We start from the raw sequence: 22338 nt of genomic DNA on the forward strand, positions 1-22338 counted from the left end.
GCGAACCTGTGAGATTGAGTTAGCTAGGTCATTCAAAGCTGCTACTATAAAGAAGCCATGAGAAGTCTATTTCTACTGGGTAAATCCCATTAAACTCAAATGTATCCTAAACTGTTGAGTGCTATTAGATTGTTAGAAGGAGCATGAGCGGGTTGATTGAAATAAAGTCTGCGCCTTGCAAGCTTTCTACTGAATTTATTGGAAGGGACTTCAGGGAGTAATTTAAGGAGAGCTAACAAATTGGGAACTGAAGGGGATGGAGCAGGGAAGGTGGCAGGCTCTACTGGGGAGCTGAATCTGATGCACTGGGTTGACACATGTGACTCCTTGTAATGGCCGTGCTGAACACATATAACAAAGCGCCTTCACATACCTTATCTGTTTTTATCCTCCCAGCAATCCTGGAAAGTTCGGTGTTCTGCTTGACTCGTATCTCTGCTTTACTTGCTTAGTGTCACAAGCTCATTGGAGGTGGAGTTCTTGAAAAACACCCCTGTAAGTCTTCTCACACCTTTGGGCAAGGTTGCTGAAGAAAAATATCTAGCATTTTCCCTCCTCTGAGTATTATACATAATCTACTCTGATGACATGTGTAAATGTGTAAAATGGTTGGCTGGGGTTAGCTGAGCAATTAATGGCCCCAGAATACAAACTTGAGTCCTGGCTGTTGTATTATTGCACTGTTTTGAATTTGTTTTCCAGTGAGCACTTTGCATGAAAACTATTCTTGGAACCCCAAAGCCCTTTTTGCTGCCACAGAGACTCACTTGAGTGAGTGGAGAAAATCTCACACACACACACACACACACACACACACACACACACACACACACACACACACACATTTTTATGAGGTGAAACAATGACCTAATTTTCAGGAAATTACTTCCAGAGTTATTCACTCATGCTAGAAATGAGCAGAAGCTCGACTTTTATGAACATGAACCTGACATAAGAGCAAGTCACCTGACACAAACCTGAGACAGTTCATGGATGCAAACCTGTATCCTCCCCTCCGTCCCTGAGCTCACCTGTTCTGCACAGCTGTAGTGCTGGCGTTCTGGAAGGGCCTGAGCACACAGATGGACGCCTCACGCTAGCTTGATGAGGCCGTGCCAGCTTGGCATATACATGTTGGGGAGGGAAAAACTATTTTCCTCTACCCATCTTAGGTTCATTGTCTGGGGTCCTGCAACTTAGACAGAAAAAACAAGAGAAAAACAAATAGAAGTTTATTAACAGGTGCAGTGTACACACACATGGGAGCACTCAGTGATGAGTAACTCAAAGGGGTGGTCAGAACTCGGGCTTTTGTAGCATCTTAAGAGAACAGTAAATGTGTATGGGAGTGACAGGACAAAGGAAAAGGACTTTGAGCTTCTAGGGGGAGCAAATTGTGGGAAGGTAAATAGATGGGAGACCCTGATGGGAGGTAAGGACTAGTTAGTAGGTTCATTGTGTGATCCCTCTGGTGCTGCCTCCATGCTGAGTCTAGATTTGTCTCCCATGATTAAGAATAATCTTGTCCATCCTGGTGTGTGTGTGTGTCAGGGACAAGAGGGAAGGGTGGTCAAGAGCAGAGAGTTTTTGTTGTGTCTGCTTCTTTTTGTTTACCTTCAGCTCAAAATAATCCTTATACCTGAATGGCATATTTTGCAGTGGCATACGCTGAACCCCTTTATTTATCTCTGTAAGATTGTTTAATATTATTATTTTTTCCTGTTTAAGTATGCATACTGTTATGTGTCCCTCTTGTCTGTCACTTGCTTGCTTTTCCCTCTCTCTGTTTTGCTTTGGAAGTATGTCTGCATTGATCTATTTTAAGATCTGGTTTATTCATTTGAACCATTTTATGGAATTCCATTGGATATGCCACATTTTATTTATCCTTAGATTTTATTTCTTCCCTTTTACTATTCCTGCTTGCTGTCTCTTTAATCAAGGGAGGCCTTGTGTTTTCTCCTTGGAGAGAAGCTGCAGATGGGCCACTGTAGCAGGAGAGTGCTATAGCAGGGCAGATTGCCTGTTGCCTGCTGGGATCAATATTAAATAATGGAAGAAGGTTATAAGATCAAAGACCCAGCAGCTCTGATGTTGTGCAATGATGTACAGAAGTGTCAATAATTAAGTGTAATGCAAAGGCCAGTTTGGGCAAAAAAATCCAAGGTTAAGGTTGTTTCTAAAGAAATGCTTTTTATGACTAGCAGGTACATAAAACTCAATAGGCTTAATGAACTAACCTTGTAAAGTGTGTGTGTGTGTCTGTGTGTGTGTTTGTTGTGTGCATGTGTATGTGTATGTGTGTCTAATATTAGATTTCTTTTTACTTTATAACCCACATCTAATCCATGAGTAGGCTTTGCTTCATCACCAAACTCTGCGAAGAATCCCTCCATTCTTCTCTGTTTCCCCCTCCACCACTTTCTCTGTGGTCTAGGTAAGGAGTCTGCAAACTGTGGCCTGCTAGCCACATCCTGTTTTTGTAAATAAAGATTTATTGGAACACATCCCTGCCCATTCTTTTATGTATTATCTAAGCCTGCTTGTGCTACAAAGGCAGAGTTAAATAGTTGCAACTGAGACTATCTAGTCTCAAAGCCTAAAATATTTACTGTTTGGTTGTTTACAGAAAAAGATTGCAGGCTCTAGTCTGGTTTAATGCTGCCCTCTTGTAATTGGTTTCATTCTGTAAACAGAAGACAGAGTGACTTTTCTGAAATGTGAATTTGATCTTCTCACACCCCGTGAATGAAAACAAAATCTAAACTCCATACCGTAGCTTACAAGCACCTGCATGGTCTGGTCCCTGCTCACCTTTCCACCCTCATGCCTTCCAGGATTCCCCCTTGTTCTGGTCACACTGAGCCTTTCCTGCCTTGGGGACATGCTGCTTGGCTTCTCACAGTTGCTTCACATGTTTCACTCCTTTCTATCTTCAGGTCTCTGCACAGATGTCATTTCCTCAGAGGTGGCCTCAGAGGTCATTTCCTCAGAGGTGTCATTTCCTCAGAGGGCACCCCTCAATGGTGACCACTTGGCCTCCGTTGTTCATCATGTCTATTTTATTTCCTTCATAAACTTCCCGCTCTCTGTAATTACACTCTTCATTCATGCACTCACATCTTTCTTCCTTGGCTCCCCTCATAGGACACAAACTCTGTGATGGCAAAAAACTTGCCTGTGCTGTTGATCTTGGATGCCAAGTGCAGTGGCCACCACATTATAAAGCCCAGTGGAAAATTGTTGAATGAATGAACAAGGTACAGGTTCTGCCTGTTTCCTTGGTAGGAGTTAAATGCAAGCGTATGTTTATGCTACCTAATTTGTTTTCTTTCTCTATATAAATAAATCTTGCCCACTCCTGTTCACAGGGTAAACTTAAGGTGATTTTCCTCTACAACATAACTGAGCTGGCATACTCTTCACCAGGGAACAGGCAGGCATTTTGAAATGATGCTTCTCAGGATTTTTAGAGCCTTTTATATATTTGTTTCTGCTGTTGTGTTAATATGCTAATGTTTATCGAGGTTGTATTTTTTCCCCTCCCTTTCTTCCTTGCTGCTGGCAGAGCAGCAGCGTGGAGTTATGGAGTGAAGCCTCCTTTGGGCATTTGTCCTTACTACAAAGAGTTTTACATTTCTTTGCTCCTTAAAAAAAATACACTGCTTTTCTGCTGAACCTAGGATAAAAAGAACAAGGCAGTATCTTGGAGCATCTTAATTCTTTTGACTTAGTGAAACCCATCCAGGAAGCTCTCTCTCATTCAGAGCTTCTCATTTTTCCCCTGAACCTCGTTTTCAACTCAGCTCTGTACTGTCCTGCAGTGAAATCTGTAAAGCAGAACATTCCACTTCTCCTCCCGCCCCAGTTAATTTCACTGCCCAGGACCCACTTTTGTGGGCTGGGAGGCAATTCACAATTTCTGCCTCACTGAAGAGCACAGACTCTGGACTCTGGCACACACACCTGGATTGGAATGTGGCTCTGCCTCTACCCACTGAGCTTTCCTGCGCCTTAATTTGCTCATCTATAAAACGGGTTTCTGCTGGTTTCTTTCCTCGTAGGGTGGTTGTGAGAATTAATTGATGTAATGCTTTTCTAGTGTCTAGTACAGTTTCCACAGCTTCGTAGCACTTAACACATGTCAGCTAGTATTTGGTGTAGTTTTAAAATAGGAGACCTTGTCAAGGTACTCTAAGAACTAAATCTAAAATAGCAACCGGCTATGATCCAGTGTCTAGAGAGTCTGAAAGCTCAACTTTCAATTCTTCCCTGGTAGGACAGATAATTTTATTTTATTTTTGTAACAGATGCTGCCCCCCCCTTACTGTGGGGCCTTAGAGAAGCGGTACTATCAGAGATGCCTTGTAAGAGCACCAATGGCCTCAGGCTCCTAGTACGATCCTCACCTAGTTTGTTGTAAAGAAGAGTTCAAGTATTATTTCTCTTGATCAGTGTATGGTCAGGCCACTCAAGATGGCTGTTCTCTTACTCTCTGTACATCCCCGGCCTGACCAGTGCCTGCTTCACCTACACCCTACTCACTTGATTGACCTTCTTACATACTTGCCCAGGCCTCAGCTAATGATTGGCCTTATGCAAGGGATGGTGAGGGGCGTGCCCCTCTACTGGTTTCCCTGGTAACTAATGAGTCCACCTGACGTCAGTTCCCCTATAACTGGTAATCCCCCCCACCCCACCCCAGTGAAGACTGCCACCATGTCCTGCCTGCCGTCTACTGCACGCAGTACGGCGTTACTCCAGGACCTCGCTTCAGGTTTATAAGCTCCTCCATCCATTAAACTATTAATATCTCTGTTGCTGACTCTAGGCTGTTTCTTTGGTCTTGAAGCTGGGCAAGCACAGGCCTTGTAGGCCTTCAGGGTATGGCCCAACAATCGGTAAACTTTTTAAAGTACTTTTCCTCTCTAGCCATCTACTCTAATTAAATACCACATCCCATCAACACTTTTTTCAGGTACCACACCATCTTTATTAGTGTTCCCAGTTTGTCAGCTGCTTAATTTCCCCTTCTTTTAAATAGAAAACTGTATTTTTAGGTCAGGAATGGCAGTATCGTTTTTGTCTGTGATAGTTCCAAGGATTGACATAAGATTCACAGAAAGACAAAAAAAAAAAAAGAAAAGTAATAATGGAAAACTCATAGGTATTTTAGGCAGAGAACTTGGATTCAAATCTTGATTCTCACCTAACTAGCTGAATGGCCTTAGACACATTTCTTAACTTCTTTCACCTTCAAACTTCCTCATCTGTGACATGGGGATATTCTGGCTCAAATGAGATGGAAAATAAATTTACTTAGCACAAATAGCACATTTTAAGATGCTTACCAAATGTGAGATTTGTGTGGTCCTTCCTCTTGTAAATTACTGCTTGGTTTCTTTCTGTGACTGTTGAGTGAATTAAGTATAACATTCCACTATCAGAGTTTAAAAATACCTCCCCAAATGCGTTTAAAGTGAGCAGCAGGACACCAAGGGCGCTTCTTTATTGTTTATATGATCGCCTACTGTTTTCATTCTAGCAATTCCTCAGTGTCTCCTTGTCACCCTTTTCTCCTGCTTTGTGTTTCTATATTAAATAACAGTAGCTAACCTTTTTTGGGGTAGTTATTATATGCTGGGCGCTGTTCTAACTGATTTGTACTTAATCCTCACAGCATCCTATGAGGATGGGCCTGTGAGTTTCCTCCCTTGTAAATGATGAAACTCATTTCAGCTGCCATTTCTCTCATCCTTAGAGGGTAGCTTCCCTCTGTACCCCTGTTAGAGCTTAGGGACTCAGCCACAGGGGGCTCGTTAATTGGTTAATTAATTTCTCTACTGTGTGCAAAATGGGGATAATGTAAATGGCAAGTGGCCAGCTCTGGACAAAAAGGATGCTATATTTTCAAAGGTTACCCACATGAAGGCCCCACACTTTAGCCTGAACACACGTAAAATATAACAGAGTCTCGGTACTCACATTCCTGCTCTTTCTTCCAAGTCTGACTTTATTCTTTCCTTTCCATAGGCTTAGGTTTCTAATCATGATGCCGCTTTTCTTTATCTGTCTCTTCAGCATGTTTTCTTTGTGAAGCAGGAGTTGACGTGCTGGTGTTTTCGTATTAAGGGCTAAACAGAAAAGTGCTGTTATTATTATTGTTGTTATTATTATCTTCCTCTTACAAACAAGATTCTACTTAATCTCTTTTCCAGGGCAACAGTGAAGTGGCTTCTTTATCAGTGCCTGTTTTAAGCAAGCAGGCCTTTTATTTTATGGTACTCATATTTAGACACATCGAGTTATATCTGTCTTTTCATTTGCACCAACACGTTTATTTGAAGCCTAGTATTTCCTAGGTAATGTGACTAAGGTAGATTTATGGTTGCTAATTTGCATACAGAATAACACTGGCAAAAACTAAAATATAACAAACACATACCAACTCTTGGCGTGCCCACAGCCCACCGAGCATCTGCCTTCCTTGCCTGTAATGAGAGGGAAATATATTTTCCTCTGAGTTTACAGCTAATTCCTTGTTTGTATTCCACTGTTGTCAATGCTGTTGAGAGCTCAAAATGAGGTTTAAGAGCCTCTTCCTATCTAACAGCAGGAGTTTATATTAGAGGTGATAGTTCTGTGTAACAGAGAAGGCAAGCTTTTCCTCCCCCACCCTGATTCCACACCACATTTGAAGAACCCCTGCTACATTTAAGTACGGGTGCAAGCCCTTCATTTTCTAGGCAAGTTAATAGGCTCGAGGCTATGCATTTGGGTTAAAGCTTAGGTTTGATGACTTCCTCTCAATGTTTTTGAGTAAATTGATTTTCATTCCACAAATAATAAATGTTTTTTTCTATAATTTTTTGTTTGTTTGTTTTAAATTATAGATTAGGTTAAATCTTCCTTTGATCACCATGTTCCTGGTCTGCCCTCCTCAGATTTACTGGCATTAAATTTGGTGAACTTCATCTGGCCCTTTTCCTATACATTCACTTACTCATATGTCTATCCTTGGAAGATACAGAATATTGCTTTGTGTGTGGACACGTGTGTCTGAAATATAAATGTTATTCTACTTTATATATTGAAAGAAACTTGCCGTTTTCTTCCAGTAACGTGTCTTGGAGAATGGTCAGTGTTAGGCCTCCATACTTAGCAGGCTAGACTTGTCAGTGAAGAAGTTATTCTCGAGATCTCAGTGGTCAACACATCAAAGGTTTCTTTCTTTCTTTTTTAAAAAAAATTTATTTCTTTATTTATTTTTGGTTTCATTGGGTCTTCGTTGCTGCATGCGGGCTTTCTCTAGTCGTGGCGAGCGGGGGCTACTCTTCATTGCAGTGGCTTCTCTTGTTGTGGAGCGCAGGCTCTAGGCGTGCAGGCTTCAGTAGTTGTGGCTTGCGGGCTCTGGAGCGCAGGCTCAGTAGTTGTGGCGCTAGGGCTTAGTTGCTCCGCAGCATGTGGGGTCTTCCCGGACCAGGGCTCGAACCCGTGTCCCCTGCACTGGCAGGCAGATTCTTAACCGCTACACCACCAGGGAAGTCCCAAAGGTTTATTTCTTGTTCATGTAAATGTGTGACTCCAAGGCAAGGGTCCTGCATGTAGTAACTTGATAATCTATGCTGTTTCAACCCTCTGACTCCACGGTCTCCACATGTGGCTTCCAGGTCCTTGCAGCCACCGGAAAAGGGCGCTGGAGGGTTGCTGGAAAGTTTTGGCACGCTAGGTGCAAGAGAACTGAGAATGGAGGGGAACACATGGATAGTGGTGCTAGTCTGTTGCCACAGGAGTTTTCAGTGCTTCATGTAGCTTGAATATATTGTGATTTAATTAGCTGGTCTCCTATTTGATGGGCAGTTAGATCACTTCCAACTTTACCCTTTATTATGTACAACACTACACAGAAGAGCCTTGTATGTATCCCGGCTACACACGTGCCTGTTTTGCTAGCTTAAGCACTCAAGAAGTAGACTTCACAGTTCAGAGGATTCTTGTTACCATCAGTGCTGTCACATTGTTTTCAAAGGTGGTCATACTGGTGTTTGATTTGCATGGTTAGTGTATGAGAAAGAAATACCTTCACCAATGACATTATCAAACTTTCATTTTTTCCCCTATCCAATGGCATCTTTGTTCCTTTTGGCAAAATGGCTTCTCATTTTTGTTTTAATTTCTATTTTCCTGGTTATTAGTGAGTTTTTGGCTCTCTCTCAGAGTCTGTTATGCTGCCTGAGTGAAGCAGGACTGTGGAAAGTCGGGCTGAAGAAAGACAGAGGGAGTGCAGAGAGCCAGTGGGCAGATGTGGCTCACACATTCTCCCTTTGGGGGGCGCCCAGCTCAGTGACATTTCTTTCCATACTCCCTTGATCTATTTTTTTTTCCTCCCATGGCGATATTTCAGTAGTCTTTACACCTCTGATTTTACAACTGTGGGGTGAAGGATGCTCTCTCAGTCGTGTCATTTTTTTCTGTGGAGCTGTCTAATTTTGTGCTTTGAGTTTTCTTGTGAATTTTTCCCTGCTTAGTCATTGTCTTTTTATCTCTTGGTTCTCTTTGTCCTTCCCCTCATTTTTCATTCTTTTTCTTCTGTCTCTGCTCCCTTGTTCCCATCGGCCGTTAAATCTTTATGTGCTGCTTTTCTTTTAAGTTGTATTTCCCCCTTCCCCGCCAAGCTTAGAAATGCTTGCTCTGTCAAAGAAATACGGAAGGGAAGGGAGCAGTGGAAAGGTCAGTGCACAAATCTAGAAGTAACCAAACCCAGGGGCCCACCCCCTCTAGCTGTTTTGAGAACATGATGCTGTTCCTGATATGGTCACTTTGCCAAAATCTGTATGAAAAAAGGAAGGAACATTGGAATTAGTTCTCATCCTACCTCTGGCTCACTGTAGGATCCCTAGGCATGTTACTTCTCATCTTTAGGCCTCAAGTCTTCTGACTCTATAAAATGAAGAGGTTGGATCCCAGTAGTCTTTCTATACCTTGGAACCCCAGTATATGAAACATGTGACTTCCTGGGAAACTGCTGCAGATTAAGGGTCCAAAGTTGCCTTTATAATGGGCCACTGCCATTCCTCTTCCCCTGCGATGCCTTGAAGGGGCGCCTTCAGAATCTGTGGAGCAACAGGTCATTTAATAGGAGTTAACAGGGAAGACAATTCATGACAAAAGTATTAGAACAATTAGAATCCACACAGGGCTGGGGAGGCAACCCAGAGACTGGCAACATTAGGAACCTTCTCCCAGCCTGAGGAGTGGAAGGAGTGGAAGGGGGTGGTGTTGGCAGAGTCCAGGCCAGCTTGTAGGCGCAGGGGTCACAGTGGGGAGATAGCAGGGGCTGGAGTTATGGAAGGAAGGGCTGTCTGGAGGGACCTGAGGCTTCAGAGGAGATGCAGTCACTGCTCGAGGGGCCACCTGGCTCAGAAAGAGGAAGCCAAAGCCTGGTATCTTATTCTCACTGTCCTATCTCCAAACAGTCTCAAATTTAGGCAGGAGCCAGCTGCAAAGAGCACAGTTTGAAGGCAAGCAGGCAAATAACTGGCAGAAACAACTGAAAGGCACTGGGCCAGATAACCTTAAACTCTCTTCCATTATATTCCAGAGTTCAAAGATTCCCTGGAAGATTCCCAACTTCTGCAGTGAAGATATTAGTCTAGGGTTTTAACAGGTCGCTCTACCTAGGAATTGGAATAAACTACTTCTTCTACCATTTTAGAGTCTTAGGATGGTACCTGCTCACATCTCCACTTCCCTCCCTCCCAAAGCCTGGAGCAGCTGCATTTTTCCTTACGTGCGCTATGCCAGCGTTTCATGAGAATCCTGTTCCTGGTAGATTTTTGACCTTTTTTTTTTTTTTTTTTTTTTAATTTTTTAATTTTTAGATTTTTGACCTTTTGAAGACAGGAATATGATCTTGCTCATGCCAGTCTCAGTGTTTATCACCAAGAGGCCTCTGGGAATGTGGAGCCAGAGAACAAACGCAGGGAATCAATAGTATTACAGTCGAAGCTTTGCTGTTTTACAGTCACCTGTGATAGTGGGCCAGTGACTAACCTTCAGCCTGGGTTTCCTAAATGGTAAGACGGTTTTATTAGGACAGACTAGGTGCTATAGATGGGCTAGGTTCTGCAGCAGCAACAAATAATCCCGAGAATCTCAATGGCTAAAAGTCCACAAAGGTTTATTTTTCACTGCACATTGATTGTGATTTACCTGGGGATGTTCACTCCTCACTTTAACCCCTGGCTCATAGATCAGCTACCATCTTGAATATTGCCAGTCCTCAGGTTGAGAGAGTGTTTGGGTGGGTGGGAGGGTTGACAATCAAATGTTGGGCCTGACGTGTCACGCACCATATATACTCATGCCTTATTAGCTGGAACTAGTTACATGGCCTCACCTAACTTAGGCTAAGGCAAAGAAGTACCTGGAAGGAGGACAGTTAGGAATATTTATTAGTTTGCATTAATGATAGTTACAGAGAAAGATAATAATACTTGACTTCTCATGATTTTTTTGGCCATTAGATAATATAAATACTGATTATAATGCCTAACCTGTAGGAAATGCTCCATCAGTAATAGGTAGAACAATTATTATTGTTGTTATTATTATTCAGCAGCATGCTTTACACCATCCTTCTACATAGTAACTTCTGTTCTTTTTTCTTCCCCATGAAAATGCAAAAGTAGACTTAACTTGTTCCTCTCTAGACGTATCACAAATTCTTAATTAATGAAGTTGAGTTAATGAAGTTTTAGACCCAGTCAGGGACCCTACTCTTCTAAGTTTAGGATTGACAGATATAGGTAATTATTCTGTAAAACGATCACTTTGTGAAGTGATAGCTTGAGTATCAGCAGTGGCTTTGGAACTATGTTCACTGTGTTGGTTTTCAATTTAAGAGCCACAGACTTTAACAGCTTTTCATTTTGAGTCAGTGCAGAAACAGTCAATATGTATTATATGTCTATGAAGCTGGTCTCTGGATCAATTGCAATTAGTTTGCAGTAGATTGCATTAACATATCTAAAATTAATACAGTGAGTGTTCTGATGAAAATAAATTGACCATGACCACACTATGGCTGTTTTTAGTCTATCTCAAATGTCCTTTTCAAACAGCATTTCTTTTCTTCTTCTGTTAATGGCTTTAAATTGGTACGTCAACATAAACTTAATCTATTGATCCTTCCTCATTTGCCTTTTAAAAGTGGTCCCAGAATATGGCACATATAATGTTCAATCTTTTCTTTCGTTAGGGGGCTTTTACTAAATGCCTCAAACTGAATTTTTCTTGGCATGTTACATGAGGTGCTATTAAGACTACTAAGTTGACGAGTACATTCATTTTTGAATTGTTGTGTTTTTCAAATTACTAATGTTTCATCAAGACTTAAAAATTCAGAAATAAGAGTAACAAATCATATACAGTTAACAAATTATGTACAGTAAACGTTGTGAGCACTGCTTGTCTGGCAGTTTATTTGTATCTTAGCATTATCTGTTTCTAAAGAAGAAGTGCAGGCAACTTCAATTTTAATAACATCATTACCAATATTTATAAGGATGGAACAAAGAGAGAGCTTGAGGCTTGATCATGTTGAAATTTGAATTTTTTTTACAAGTGTGTGTAAATTGTGTTATGTTTATTTTAGATCTGAAGGACTTTTACTTTTTTTAGAGAAAGTTTCTGGAAGTAAAAAGTTATCTATATCAGGGGACAAAAAGACAAAAGGCAGGATTTATTTATTTGGCTATCTAACTGGTAATTTTTTAGTATCTTCTGTATGCCAAGCACCATCACATTCTTCATAAAGACACAAAGAAGTTGAAGACACACTCTGTCCTCGAGTAGAGCCCAGTCTTGCCGTAAGGTTCTGGAGCCTCTTTGGAATGCCTCTCTTCCAAAAGAGCTTCATGAGTGCGTTGTAGCTTGTAGATGCCAGAAGAACATTACATTTTTAAGGACACGTTAAAGGTCCTGAAAGCTAGTGGTTCCGTGTGGTAAAGCCCTGTGGACCTCAGTTTATGGTCTGCATGATATTGCTCAGACATCCACCGAGGTCCTTGACCGAAGCCGCTAGGAGGTATGTCAGGTGATCTTCCACCACCAGTCTTGTGAGCCAGTTGTGTGATTGATTTTTTGGTTGGTTTGTGCATTAATGGCATCGTTATCTTACCTCTAGTGAACTGTGGTTCCTTTGCATCATAACTCATGGATAGAAATGAAACTAAGTGTATTCATTTTTTTCTTTTTTTCTTTTCTTTTAAAAACAAGGCTTATGGATTTGATAGGGAATGTCGATCTTATTCTAAAGAATGAGAAGAATTTATTTGTTCATGTCACTCCGTCCTTTGATTATTTTCTTTCAGCACAACTATAAACTAATTGATTAGTGCATATTGGAAAACCACTTTCACATGATTCTTATGCAGAGTTACTTTAATACACAAATTGCAGTTTTTAGGAAATAGTAGTTTAATTAATGGTGACTTTTTCAGGTTACTGTACTCAGCTTTGGTGTGTGAAAGAGATAATCTCATTAAACACATAATGACTGTACCTTGAGTCCATTAAAAACCACAACAAAGAAATGGATTAGTCTGTGGCCCATTGACCTCAAGAGTTGAAACAAATTTCCTGAGATACCTTATGATGATTCATGCTGTGTGTACAGTTATTAAAATAATGCTTTGAGCTTTGTTTGTTTGGAGTGGAGATGGGGGAAGGCATATGCTATATAACAGAGTCCTTAACATTTTTTAAAATAACTTTTTACTGAAGTCCTTATAGACTCACAGGGAGCTGCAAAAATAGTGCAAGAGTACACAGGTGTACTCTTCCCCCAGCATCCCCTAGTGTTGACATCTTACATAGTTTGAGTACAGTATCAAAATCAGGAAATTGACCTTGGTACATTCCTGTTAACTAAATTACAGACCTTATTCATTTAGGGGTGTGTGTAGTTGTCCTTAACATTTTTGCTTAGAAAAACAATTAAGCATGAAGAATTCGTTATAGATTTTTTTTTTCTTTTGCCTCCAAAATCTCTGTTGCCGATTGCGTTCTGAGGGTACCTGTAAGACTGGCCCTATAAGTTGACTGTTATTTTTCATGCTGTTGTAAGTCTCCTTATCTCTCTCCCCAATTTCTCTAGGTGGTTCAGTTAACCCCCAGAAGATGGTTGAACCTGCAGGAATACCAGAGCAAGAAACTAATGTCTGACAACGGAGTGAAAGTTCAAAGATTCTTTGTAGCAGACACTGACAATGAAGCTCTGGAGGCTGCTAAGAGACTAAGTAAGCTAATTCATAATAGGTGAAGTACGCTTGGCCAAATTAGTGAATTCACAGGTAGTGGTTTCCCACTAGTTAAATTTCTTTGTTACCGGTTATACTAACAGTGACAGGTACAGTGTAGAACTTTGAGTTGCAAGGGCAAAATGCCCAATTAAGAAAACTTTATTCTTTTACATGAGATAGCAGCATATGGGGTGCCACTCTATGGTAATTTTTCCAAGTCTCTCAGTCACCGTTTCACCTAGTTCTCTTATCTGTGGTTTAGTGGCTGCAAGAAAATTGGTTGAAGAGTGTAAAGTGTCAGAGAGAAGCCCATTGCAGGGTAAGTCAGGCAAGACAGTTGACATCCTTTATTAAGTCTCTTAGAACATGGGGAAAGTTTCCTCTGAGTGACTGGAGGAGAGAAAGGGAAGTATGTACATTTTGAAGTCCTGCTGACTTAGGTTCAGTGTTTTGCCCTTTCATTTATCAGCTCTGTAACTTCGCGTAAGTACCTTTTCTTTTCTGTGCCTCAGTTTCCTTGTCTGTAAATCAGTGCTAATGTGTTTACCTCCCAAAGCTATTTAGAGCCTTTAAGGGAGACTGCACACTGGTACATGGTAGAAAATCTGATCAGTTTCCCTAGTTATAGATTGAGAAATTAGCACTTAGATTTTACTGTTTTTCAGTGAATATTCCTTCTTTTGCCATATAGACTCTCTCATTGTCAGTCTGGATTAGCATTGTCCATTAGAAATATAATGTGAGCCACACAAGTATTTTTAAATTTTCTAAGTCACCTTAATAAAAATAAAAAGAAACGGGTGAAATAAATTTTAATAATATATTTTGTTTACCCCAGTATATCCCAAATATTATCATTTCAAAATGTAATTAATATAAAACAATTTTCAAGGGGTTATTTTATATTCTTTTTTTGTGCTAATGCTCACAAATCTGATTTATATATTACATCACCAGGACATCTCATTTCACACGAGCCACATTTCAGGTGTTCGAAAGACACGTGCTGTCTTGTGGCTACCCTGTCGGACAGTGCGGATCTGGACACTAGAAGGATGTGCATGTGCATTCTTTGCCTGCAATCTTGGAGAGCAGTTGTTTGCCATTAAAAAAGAAAGCATAGAGCATCTGCTCACTGGCCTTGCCCAGGCAGCTGTAGCGAAGTTTGACAGTGCAAAATAGAGGCAGGCTCTGTATTTCAATTTTCCAATTTTCTGTGCTCTTTTAAGAGTAAGCGGTGAGGTGCTTCGGTTAGTAATTGTTCTTTTATCTCCCTTTCACAGTTCCCTCTGGTGCTTGTACGCCAGATCCTTTCTCTGTTATTTCAGTTGAAATGTATATTTATTTTTTCTTTCAACAAATAGTTATTGTCAACCACGTGTTTTAGGCACGGTGGATGCAGCTGTGGAAGATGAGCAAGCCCTTTTTCTTCTTCGAAGTTACATTCTAGAAAGGAACAAATTTGCAATTTTCAGATGCTAAAGGTAGAAATTGAGAGCAGTCTATATTTTAAGAAATGAAAATTGGTTTTATTCTCAAGAACCATCAAAATTGGTTTTTATGGTTAAAAAAAAAAAACAGTGGGGCTTCCCTGGTGGCGCAGTGGTTGAGAATCTGCCTGCTAATGCAGGAGACACGGGTTCGAGCCCTGGTCTGGGAGGATCCCACATGCCGCGGAGCGGCTGGGCCCGTGAGCCACGGCTGCTGAGCCTGCGCTTCTGGAGCCTGTGCCCCGCGACGGGAGGGGCCGCGATAGTGAAAGGCCCGCGCACCGCGATGAAGAGCGGTCCCCGCACCGCGATGAAGAGTGGCCCCCACTTGCCGCAACTGGAGAAAGCCCTCGCACGAACCAAAGACCCAGCACAGCCAAAAATAAATAAATAAATAAATAAATAAATAAATAAATAAATAAATAAATAAACAGTAAAATTAGACTTACACCTGGATGAGAGTTCCGCAGTGAACTGTGGTAATAGACTCGGTAAAAGTTAGTATTCTAACATCATTACATGAAAGGATCGTTTTTGTTTTATACTCCTCTGGTTTGGGGATTGGGTAATGAGAGCAAGAAGTGTAAAGTTCAAGTTAGTCTTTGGTCCTCATTTTCCCTATTATTTTCTTAAATGTGCTGACACACTAGTAGTCCAGGTCTAAGGATCCTTCTTAAGGGAATTCTGGAAGCCAGCTGCTTACCCCCCACCCACCTTAAGCAGAGCACAGCTAAGAGAATTTACCGTTCAGGTTTTCAAAGAGGTTTGGACTTAACTGGACTAATTGGCGTCTTAGTCATGGATTTGTTTTATAAACATTTATTTAGCCACCACTTTGTGGGTGGGAATTGTATCCTGTGTTTGTCAGACAGAATTTTTGCTATGGAAGAATTAGCAAGGTGATATTTATATGCCAAGGCAGGGTGGACAGAGGGGAAGAGATAGGCAGTGAAGCAAGTTTAAATAAAAGAAAGTTAAATTAGAAAATGAAAATCAACTTCTAAAAAAGACATTTTGGTTCCTGAGGAGTGGTTTTTTTTTTTTTAATTTTTATTTATTTATTTTTGGCTGTGTTGGGTCTTCGTTTCTGTGCGAGGGCTTTCTCCAGTTGTGGCAAGCAGGGGCCACTCTTCATCGCGGTGCGCGGGCCTCTCACTATCGCGGCCTCTCTTGTTGCGGGGCACAGGCTCCAGATGCGCAGGCTCAGTAGTTGTGGCTCACGGGCTTAGTTGCTCCGCGGCATGTGGGATCTTCCCAGACCAAGGCCTGAACCCGTGTCCCCCGCATTGGCAGGCAGATTCTCAACCACTGCGCCACCAGGGAAGCCCCCTGAGGAGTGGTTTTTAAGGAGAAGGAAACTGGGTTGAGAATGGTGTGGCTGCATGTGTGCCTTGGCCAGTGCATACCTGTGATCATCCTGTAGATGGGCTGGCCCTGGGAAGGCCTCACTGTGGTCCTGCTTAGAGCTGCAAGAGAATTTAGAGAACTAATCCGAGCACCTCGTTTTCTGAATGAATCAGTAATCCTCCTCTTACTCAGCAAGTCGTTTTGGGAGAAGGAAGATCTCTGATTTTTGTTGTTGAGTAGACAGTTTTGGTCACAGGGGAAATTTATAGTATTGGAGAAGGAGATGGTACCAAGTCTGGTTGGTTAAACATGAAACAAGTTGATAGTAGATACGAAAGGAGGTATGCACATCCTTGAGATTGCTTAGAGCACACAAGAAGAAGCTGGCAAAACTTCACCCTGTTTACGTTCTTGTCTCTGTAAGATTGACAAAACCAACAGCACATTTGGGAGTTTTACCAAGGAGATTCGAGGTTAAGGTTAAAGCTGGATCACACATATGTCTTTCTGACTGTCCTGAAAATGGGACCTCCACTTTATAATTACAGTATTTTAATGGGAATAAATTACGTAGAAGAATAATATGCGTAATGTGCAGTAAGTGCTATATAAGATTTTATTGTTGTCATCATCGGCAGCAGCAGCATATAATTCCAAAGGGTTCACTGCTGCCATGATGCAAATTCACAGACAAATCAGAGACATCTGATAATGAGTATTCTGTCGATTGTATGTTCGGAGAGTCCACATTATACTTTGCAAAGTTTGTAAATGATTGAAATGTATTTGCTTACCTTTCTACTTTATTGATATTTGGATATGTCTTGAATAAAATGACATTTTATAAAATATTTTGAAAATAAATATTGATATTAGCCATGCCTGTGATTTCCATTGTAATCTCTGTGTAGATCATCTTACAAATCTCTTTCTTTGTGTTTAAAGTCACATTGCTGGTTTTCTGTTTGCCATCCACTTAAGGGTGTCTCTGTCTTTCCTGGCCCAGATGGAGCTTGTCATCTCTTGGTTGCTCCAAACTCTTTCTCCCTCTTAGCTCTTCCTACTTACCCAGCTGAGATATCCCTGTGTCATCTTTAATGCTTCTCATGTCTGTCATATTCAGTCATTTGCCAAAGGCTGCCATTTTAAGTGCAGCATCATTATTTTGCTAAAGCAACTAAACAGGCAAGATAACCTTAAAAACTTGCCAGGGTTGTACAGCTAATAATTGACAAAGATGGGATTTCTACCCAGCCAGGTTGGATTTAATCTCTTCTCCAAGCATTTTTCCTCTTTGCTAACTTGGTGATGTTGTTCTTGGGAGATTTTAATACGTGAGTCAGCATTTTTAAGATAGGAAATGCATATTAATAAAATTAGAAGATTGAATTAATACTAGATGTGGCAGGTTCTAAGGCTCAATTTATAGAAACTGTGTAATCTGAAGATATTTTCTTAATGATTCATTTTGTTGTATCTCTTTGGGCAATAGGACTTTTTGCTGTGTAGTTATGGAAATCTTGTTAATTTGACCATTTGTTTCAAATGGGTAATGCAAACCTTTTATTTCTGAAACAATTCATAATGATAAGCTATTGAGCGAGATCCTCATTTTGTTGCACAGAAAATGAACTTACGTCTGATTGAGAGAGTAAATTTGGTTTGGTGAATTAAGTTTTTAATATATGGATAATATTCGTTTCTGCAGCATTTTTTATGAGCTACCTTTTGTAATCACGCTTTCAGGAAGGAGTTGTTTCCTTTGTCTATAATTTTCTCAGGAGATTTATTAATTACATAGATTTCTCCTGTATGGATTACATTTAATGTATACAGTCAGCAAATAATTACAGAATACCTATTGTGTGCATGACTAATTTTTATGTTGTTTCAATTCTCTTTAAAAATGAATGAAGGCATAAGTCTCTCACATAACTCAAAAGGCCTGTCTCAAAGATGTGTATAAAAGCATAGCTGAAACTTATCTAGGACTGCCACTTTTTAGTTTTTGGAATCTCCACAGTTTATTAATTATTCCATTCATATTGATATGAGACTCTCAACATTTGATTAAGCAAGAAGATTGTATTTCAAAAACTCACAGTTTTATTTCTTGCCAGGAATGAAATTGAAATATGAATGGAGAAATTAATCTTTTCTCAGCTAATGACATGCATCCTAAAATGGAGATATGGAGCTTTTTTTGAACTCGGCTAGCTTTGGAGTGCTTTCAGCTACAACGTGTTTCCATTCGTCAATATGATAACTTATTCTTTTCATTTTATATAATCACATCCTAAAGCCTGGTGAATTATTTACACCATTAAGGAGTTGTACTTTATATAAAAAGGGAACTGCTGTGCATTGACTACTGATTGACATGTACTGTTAATCCTGTAGGCAATTAAATGCATAGTAAGCCTCCTTGATTGTTGTGGCTTTGTCATATGACATTATGTGGTTAGGATCTTGCAAAAAGATCTTCTTATAACCTTTGTGTTGAGATGGTGGTCATTATTGTCTTATAATGATAGGTGAGGATAACATTGATTACTCTGTAGTAAATCTTCTTTTTACCACCGTACCAGCTGTCCATTATTTTGAACCTGCAGTCAAGAATGCAATTACAAGGGTGATGACAAATGTGGGCCATCAGAGGTTGAAACAGTGTCTGCTTTCTAGGAATTGTGGTGGTGACTCATCCAGACAGAAGGTGTTTATCGTAGGTCCTGAGACATAGTAAATGCTCGATAAATATTATTGTTACTCACAAAGTTTTCATTTGCCCTAAATGAAATTTACAAATGCTCCCTAAAAGAACACCTGAATTGACCTTAAAGGCTTTCCCTGACTATGGTTATTAAGAGCATCCCGTTCAACAAATTATAACCTTTAATAATATTTCCTATTGAATATATTTTGCAAAGAGATTCCCCCCCTTATATAAAATGTTCTTTTTTCTTCTTCCTAAGTCTGCACATATAAATGGGCTTGTCTGGTCATCTCCTTAGAATTCCTCTTTGCTAGAATGTCTTTTCCTAATTGTCTTGTGCTGTTCACTGAATAGAAGTAGCAGGAGACCCATCAAGTGAAAGGTGAGATTAAGACAGGTTGTGGGCAGGCAGGCTTTATGGGAGTGAACATTTAGCTTCTTGTCAGTTTCCTTAGAAACAAATGAGAACAGGGCTTTGAAAGTCAATACCTCAACTTGAATTTTGGCTAAGGCAAGGATTAATTCTCACATTTTAACCAATAAAAATAATAGTGGTGGGATTTAACCTTTGGCCTCTTGCCATGTTTCTGGCATCATGGTGAGCATTTTGTAAGTGTGATTTCATAAAATCCTCATTTAAACCAAAGGGGCTTTCCTTTTGGAACTGGTTCCAAATATCACCAGATCCTGTGTGTCTATGGTTGTGTATTCACAGTGACTAACATAATTTCATTCAGTCTTTTCAGTTTGTCATTAATGGACTTATTAATTTTTTTTAAAGCTACCTCATTATGAATGAACAAAGAAGTTATGTGCATGGTCTCATTTTCCAGGTCTTTCCTATGAATTATTTGTGCCTGAGGTCTTTGACTCACCCCAGTGTATATCGTGGTAGTTCTAAATCTACAGAAGATACCTTATGGAGTTATAAATGTAGAAAAGCTTTGCCTTGGGTAAGTAGGCATAAAAGCTAGCTTCTTATTATCCATCTGTCTGGACATATTGGCCTTTTTAAAGAAATCTTAAACATAAACAGATAAATCTCTTTTGATTATCAAAGGAATATGCTTATTATTTTGATTTTGGAAAATATAGAAAAGCACAAAGAAGGAAAAACCTCCTATAATCCCATTACCCAGAGAGAACCTGCCTTAAGATCAACATATTTCTCTCCATTTTTCTTCTGCATTCATTCAGTCAACAACATTTATTTCTGTGCACATATTTACGTAAATATAATTGAGAGAGAATGTTTGTTTTTAACTCTGGGAAAATACTATGCATATAGTTTTGTGTCCTACTTTTAAAAGTCCATATGATAACATGAGCATTACCTAAATATTAAATATGTTTTTCAGAAATATTATTGTAATGGTTGTATGGTAATCCCTAGATTGACTATGTTATTTCCCACTGTGACTTACTTAGATTTTTTTTTGCTGTTTTTGTATGTTAGGGAATTCTAGCTTATGTAACTTATAAACTGCCCAATTCTCAGTAGCTTAATACAATAAGGAGTTCAAAAGTCCAATATGGTGTTCTTGTTCTGCCTCTAAGTGGTGACTCACAGATCCAGGCTCCTTCATCATTTCACTCTGTCCTCTTCAACACGTGTCTGAAAGAAGACCTGGGGATTGTGTTTGTTTCAGTCACGTAAGAGGGGAAAAGAGCATGGAGGATTGCGTGTGGAAGTTTTGCACATACTGCATCACTTCAGCTCACATTCTATTGGCTAAAATTCATCAGATGGTCACAGTGAACTGCAAGAGAGACTGGGAAATACAGTCTCAATGCATGCGTAGGAAGAAGAGGAAATGGGTTTGGTGATCCTGGTAGCGGTCTCTGTAGCTTTTAGAATTTGGGGGAAATTTGTCACTGCTTCTTGACTTAGAACAAGCATGGACTGTACAGTCAGAACATCATCCCAGGTCTACTTTGGTTACTTAAGCCACAATTTACTTGACTGTAAAATCGAGGCTAATAATAACGTATGTCAAGGAATGATTCAGATTAAAAAAAAGACAAACATAGCACATGCCTCATATAAATGAGGTGCTCACCAATTTACCTTCCTTCTTTCCTTCCTTCTTTTTTGGTCTGAACTGAGTGAATGTTTCAAGCCATCATAAAAGACATATAATAACAGCTATTAAAAACATCAACAGCAGATGAAAAACAAACAATGCTCAGTGCTTTTGCAATAACACTGGAGTGTTGAACTATATTTAGTGTACAGCTTGTCAGATGATTTGATAATGAATATATTACTCATTTACTGTTGGTTGATATTTTCTAGGGAGATGGAGGTTTGTGAAGTCAAAAGTTGCATAATTTTGAAAGAAAATGAAAATAGTTCTTTCTTTACATTGCAACAGAATAAATATTACCTAAGGAATTATGCTTTTAAGAGGCTACGCTGTTCCCCAAGGTGGTTGTTACAGGAGTTGGCAATGTTTAACAGATGTTCATAAATAGTACTAAGGCTCCACTTGAATTTTCTAGGTTACTTACAAAAAAGTCAGGAAGTGAACTGAAAAAATTTTAAATACATATATTGCTTGATCTACCTTAGGATGAAAACCAAATGAGTAAACAAGCTACCTCAATTATGTATCTTTTTTTCCTTTCATTCAACATGGAACAAGTAAGGGATTAGTGAGTCTGTTATTTTTCTCAAATTAAATGTGGACCAAGTATTAGAATTTTTTTGTCTTTCTGAGCGAATATACCAGCCACTTCAGTATGGGGGAAAAGAAGTATATGGGATGTGGATAACAGGGGAAAAGTAACAGTGCTAAAAGTATTTGATATGCAAAAATCAGACTGTTCCCAGAGTCTTCAGGTGCAAGGTGTAGCACTGAAAAACAACTTTACATAAATATATATTTTCTTTATAGATAACCTACATTGAGTATCATAAACATGAGAAAATCTTCATCCCTTCACTTTCTTCTTGCTCAGAATCCCTTACTACTTTTCCCTGTTTGCGGATTCACAACAATTAGAAATTCCCTTCAATTCCTCGTTTACTGAGTGTTTATTTTTATAATGATAAAAAAATTGATGCCGAAGAGTATCATGCATTTTCTGTACCTATTTAGAAAATCACCTGTTTTTTTCTTTATAATTTATTAATTTATTGAATTAACATTGATTGAATTTTGAATGTTGAACCAGACTTGCATTCTTGGAATGAACCTGCTTGGTCAAGGTATATGATCTTTTAGTTATTATTGAATTCTGTAATAAATATTTTGTTTAGAATTTTTGTGTCTGTGTCTCTGAGGGCTGTTGGTCTCTACTTGTTTTTGTAATGTCTCTCTGTGGCTTTGCTATTAGGATAATGTTGGCTGCATAAAATGAAAAAAGAACCACCCCCACCCCTTGCCCCCTCCTCTGGCAACCACCAATTTGTTCTTTGTGTCTTTAAGTATGGTTTTGTTTCTTTTTTTTAGATTCCATGTGTAAGTGAGTTCATAAGGTA

General features: G+C 39.6%; 1 protein-coding gene across 5 annotated transcripts in view; it reads left to right on the forward strand.

Annotated features, from left to right (window-relative positions):
• The window catches only part of SUCLG2 (succinate-CoA ligase GDP-forming subunit beta), a 259242-nt gene that overhangs the window by 50023 nt on the left and 186881 nt on the right, over positions 1 to 22338 (forward strand). For all 5 annotated transcript variants that reach the window (XM_007192418.3, XM_007192419.3, XM_057555235.1 and 2 more), the window contains exon 2: positions 13160 to 13301. In XM_007192418.3, the coding sequence (XP_007192480.1) occupies positions 13160 to 13301 (142 nt within the window). The remainder of the gene's footprint in view (positions 1 to 13159; positions 13302 to 22338) is intronic.

Source organism: Balaenoptera acutorostrata, chromosome 10 (genome assembly GCF_949987535.1).
Source record: "Balaenoptera acutorostrata chromosome 10, mBalAcu1.1, whole genome shotgun sequence".
In the NCBI taxonomy this organism is placed as follows: Eukaryota; Metazoa; Chordata; class Mammalia; order Artiodactyla; family Balaenopteridae; genus Balaenoptera; species Balaenoptera acutorostrata.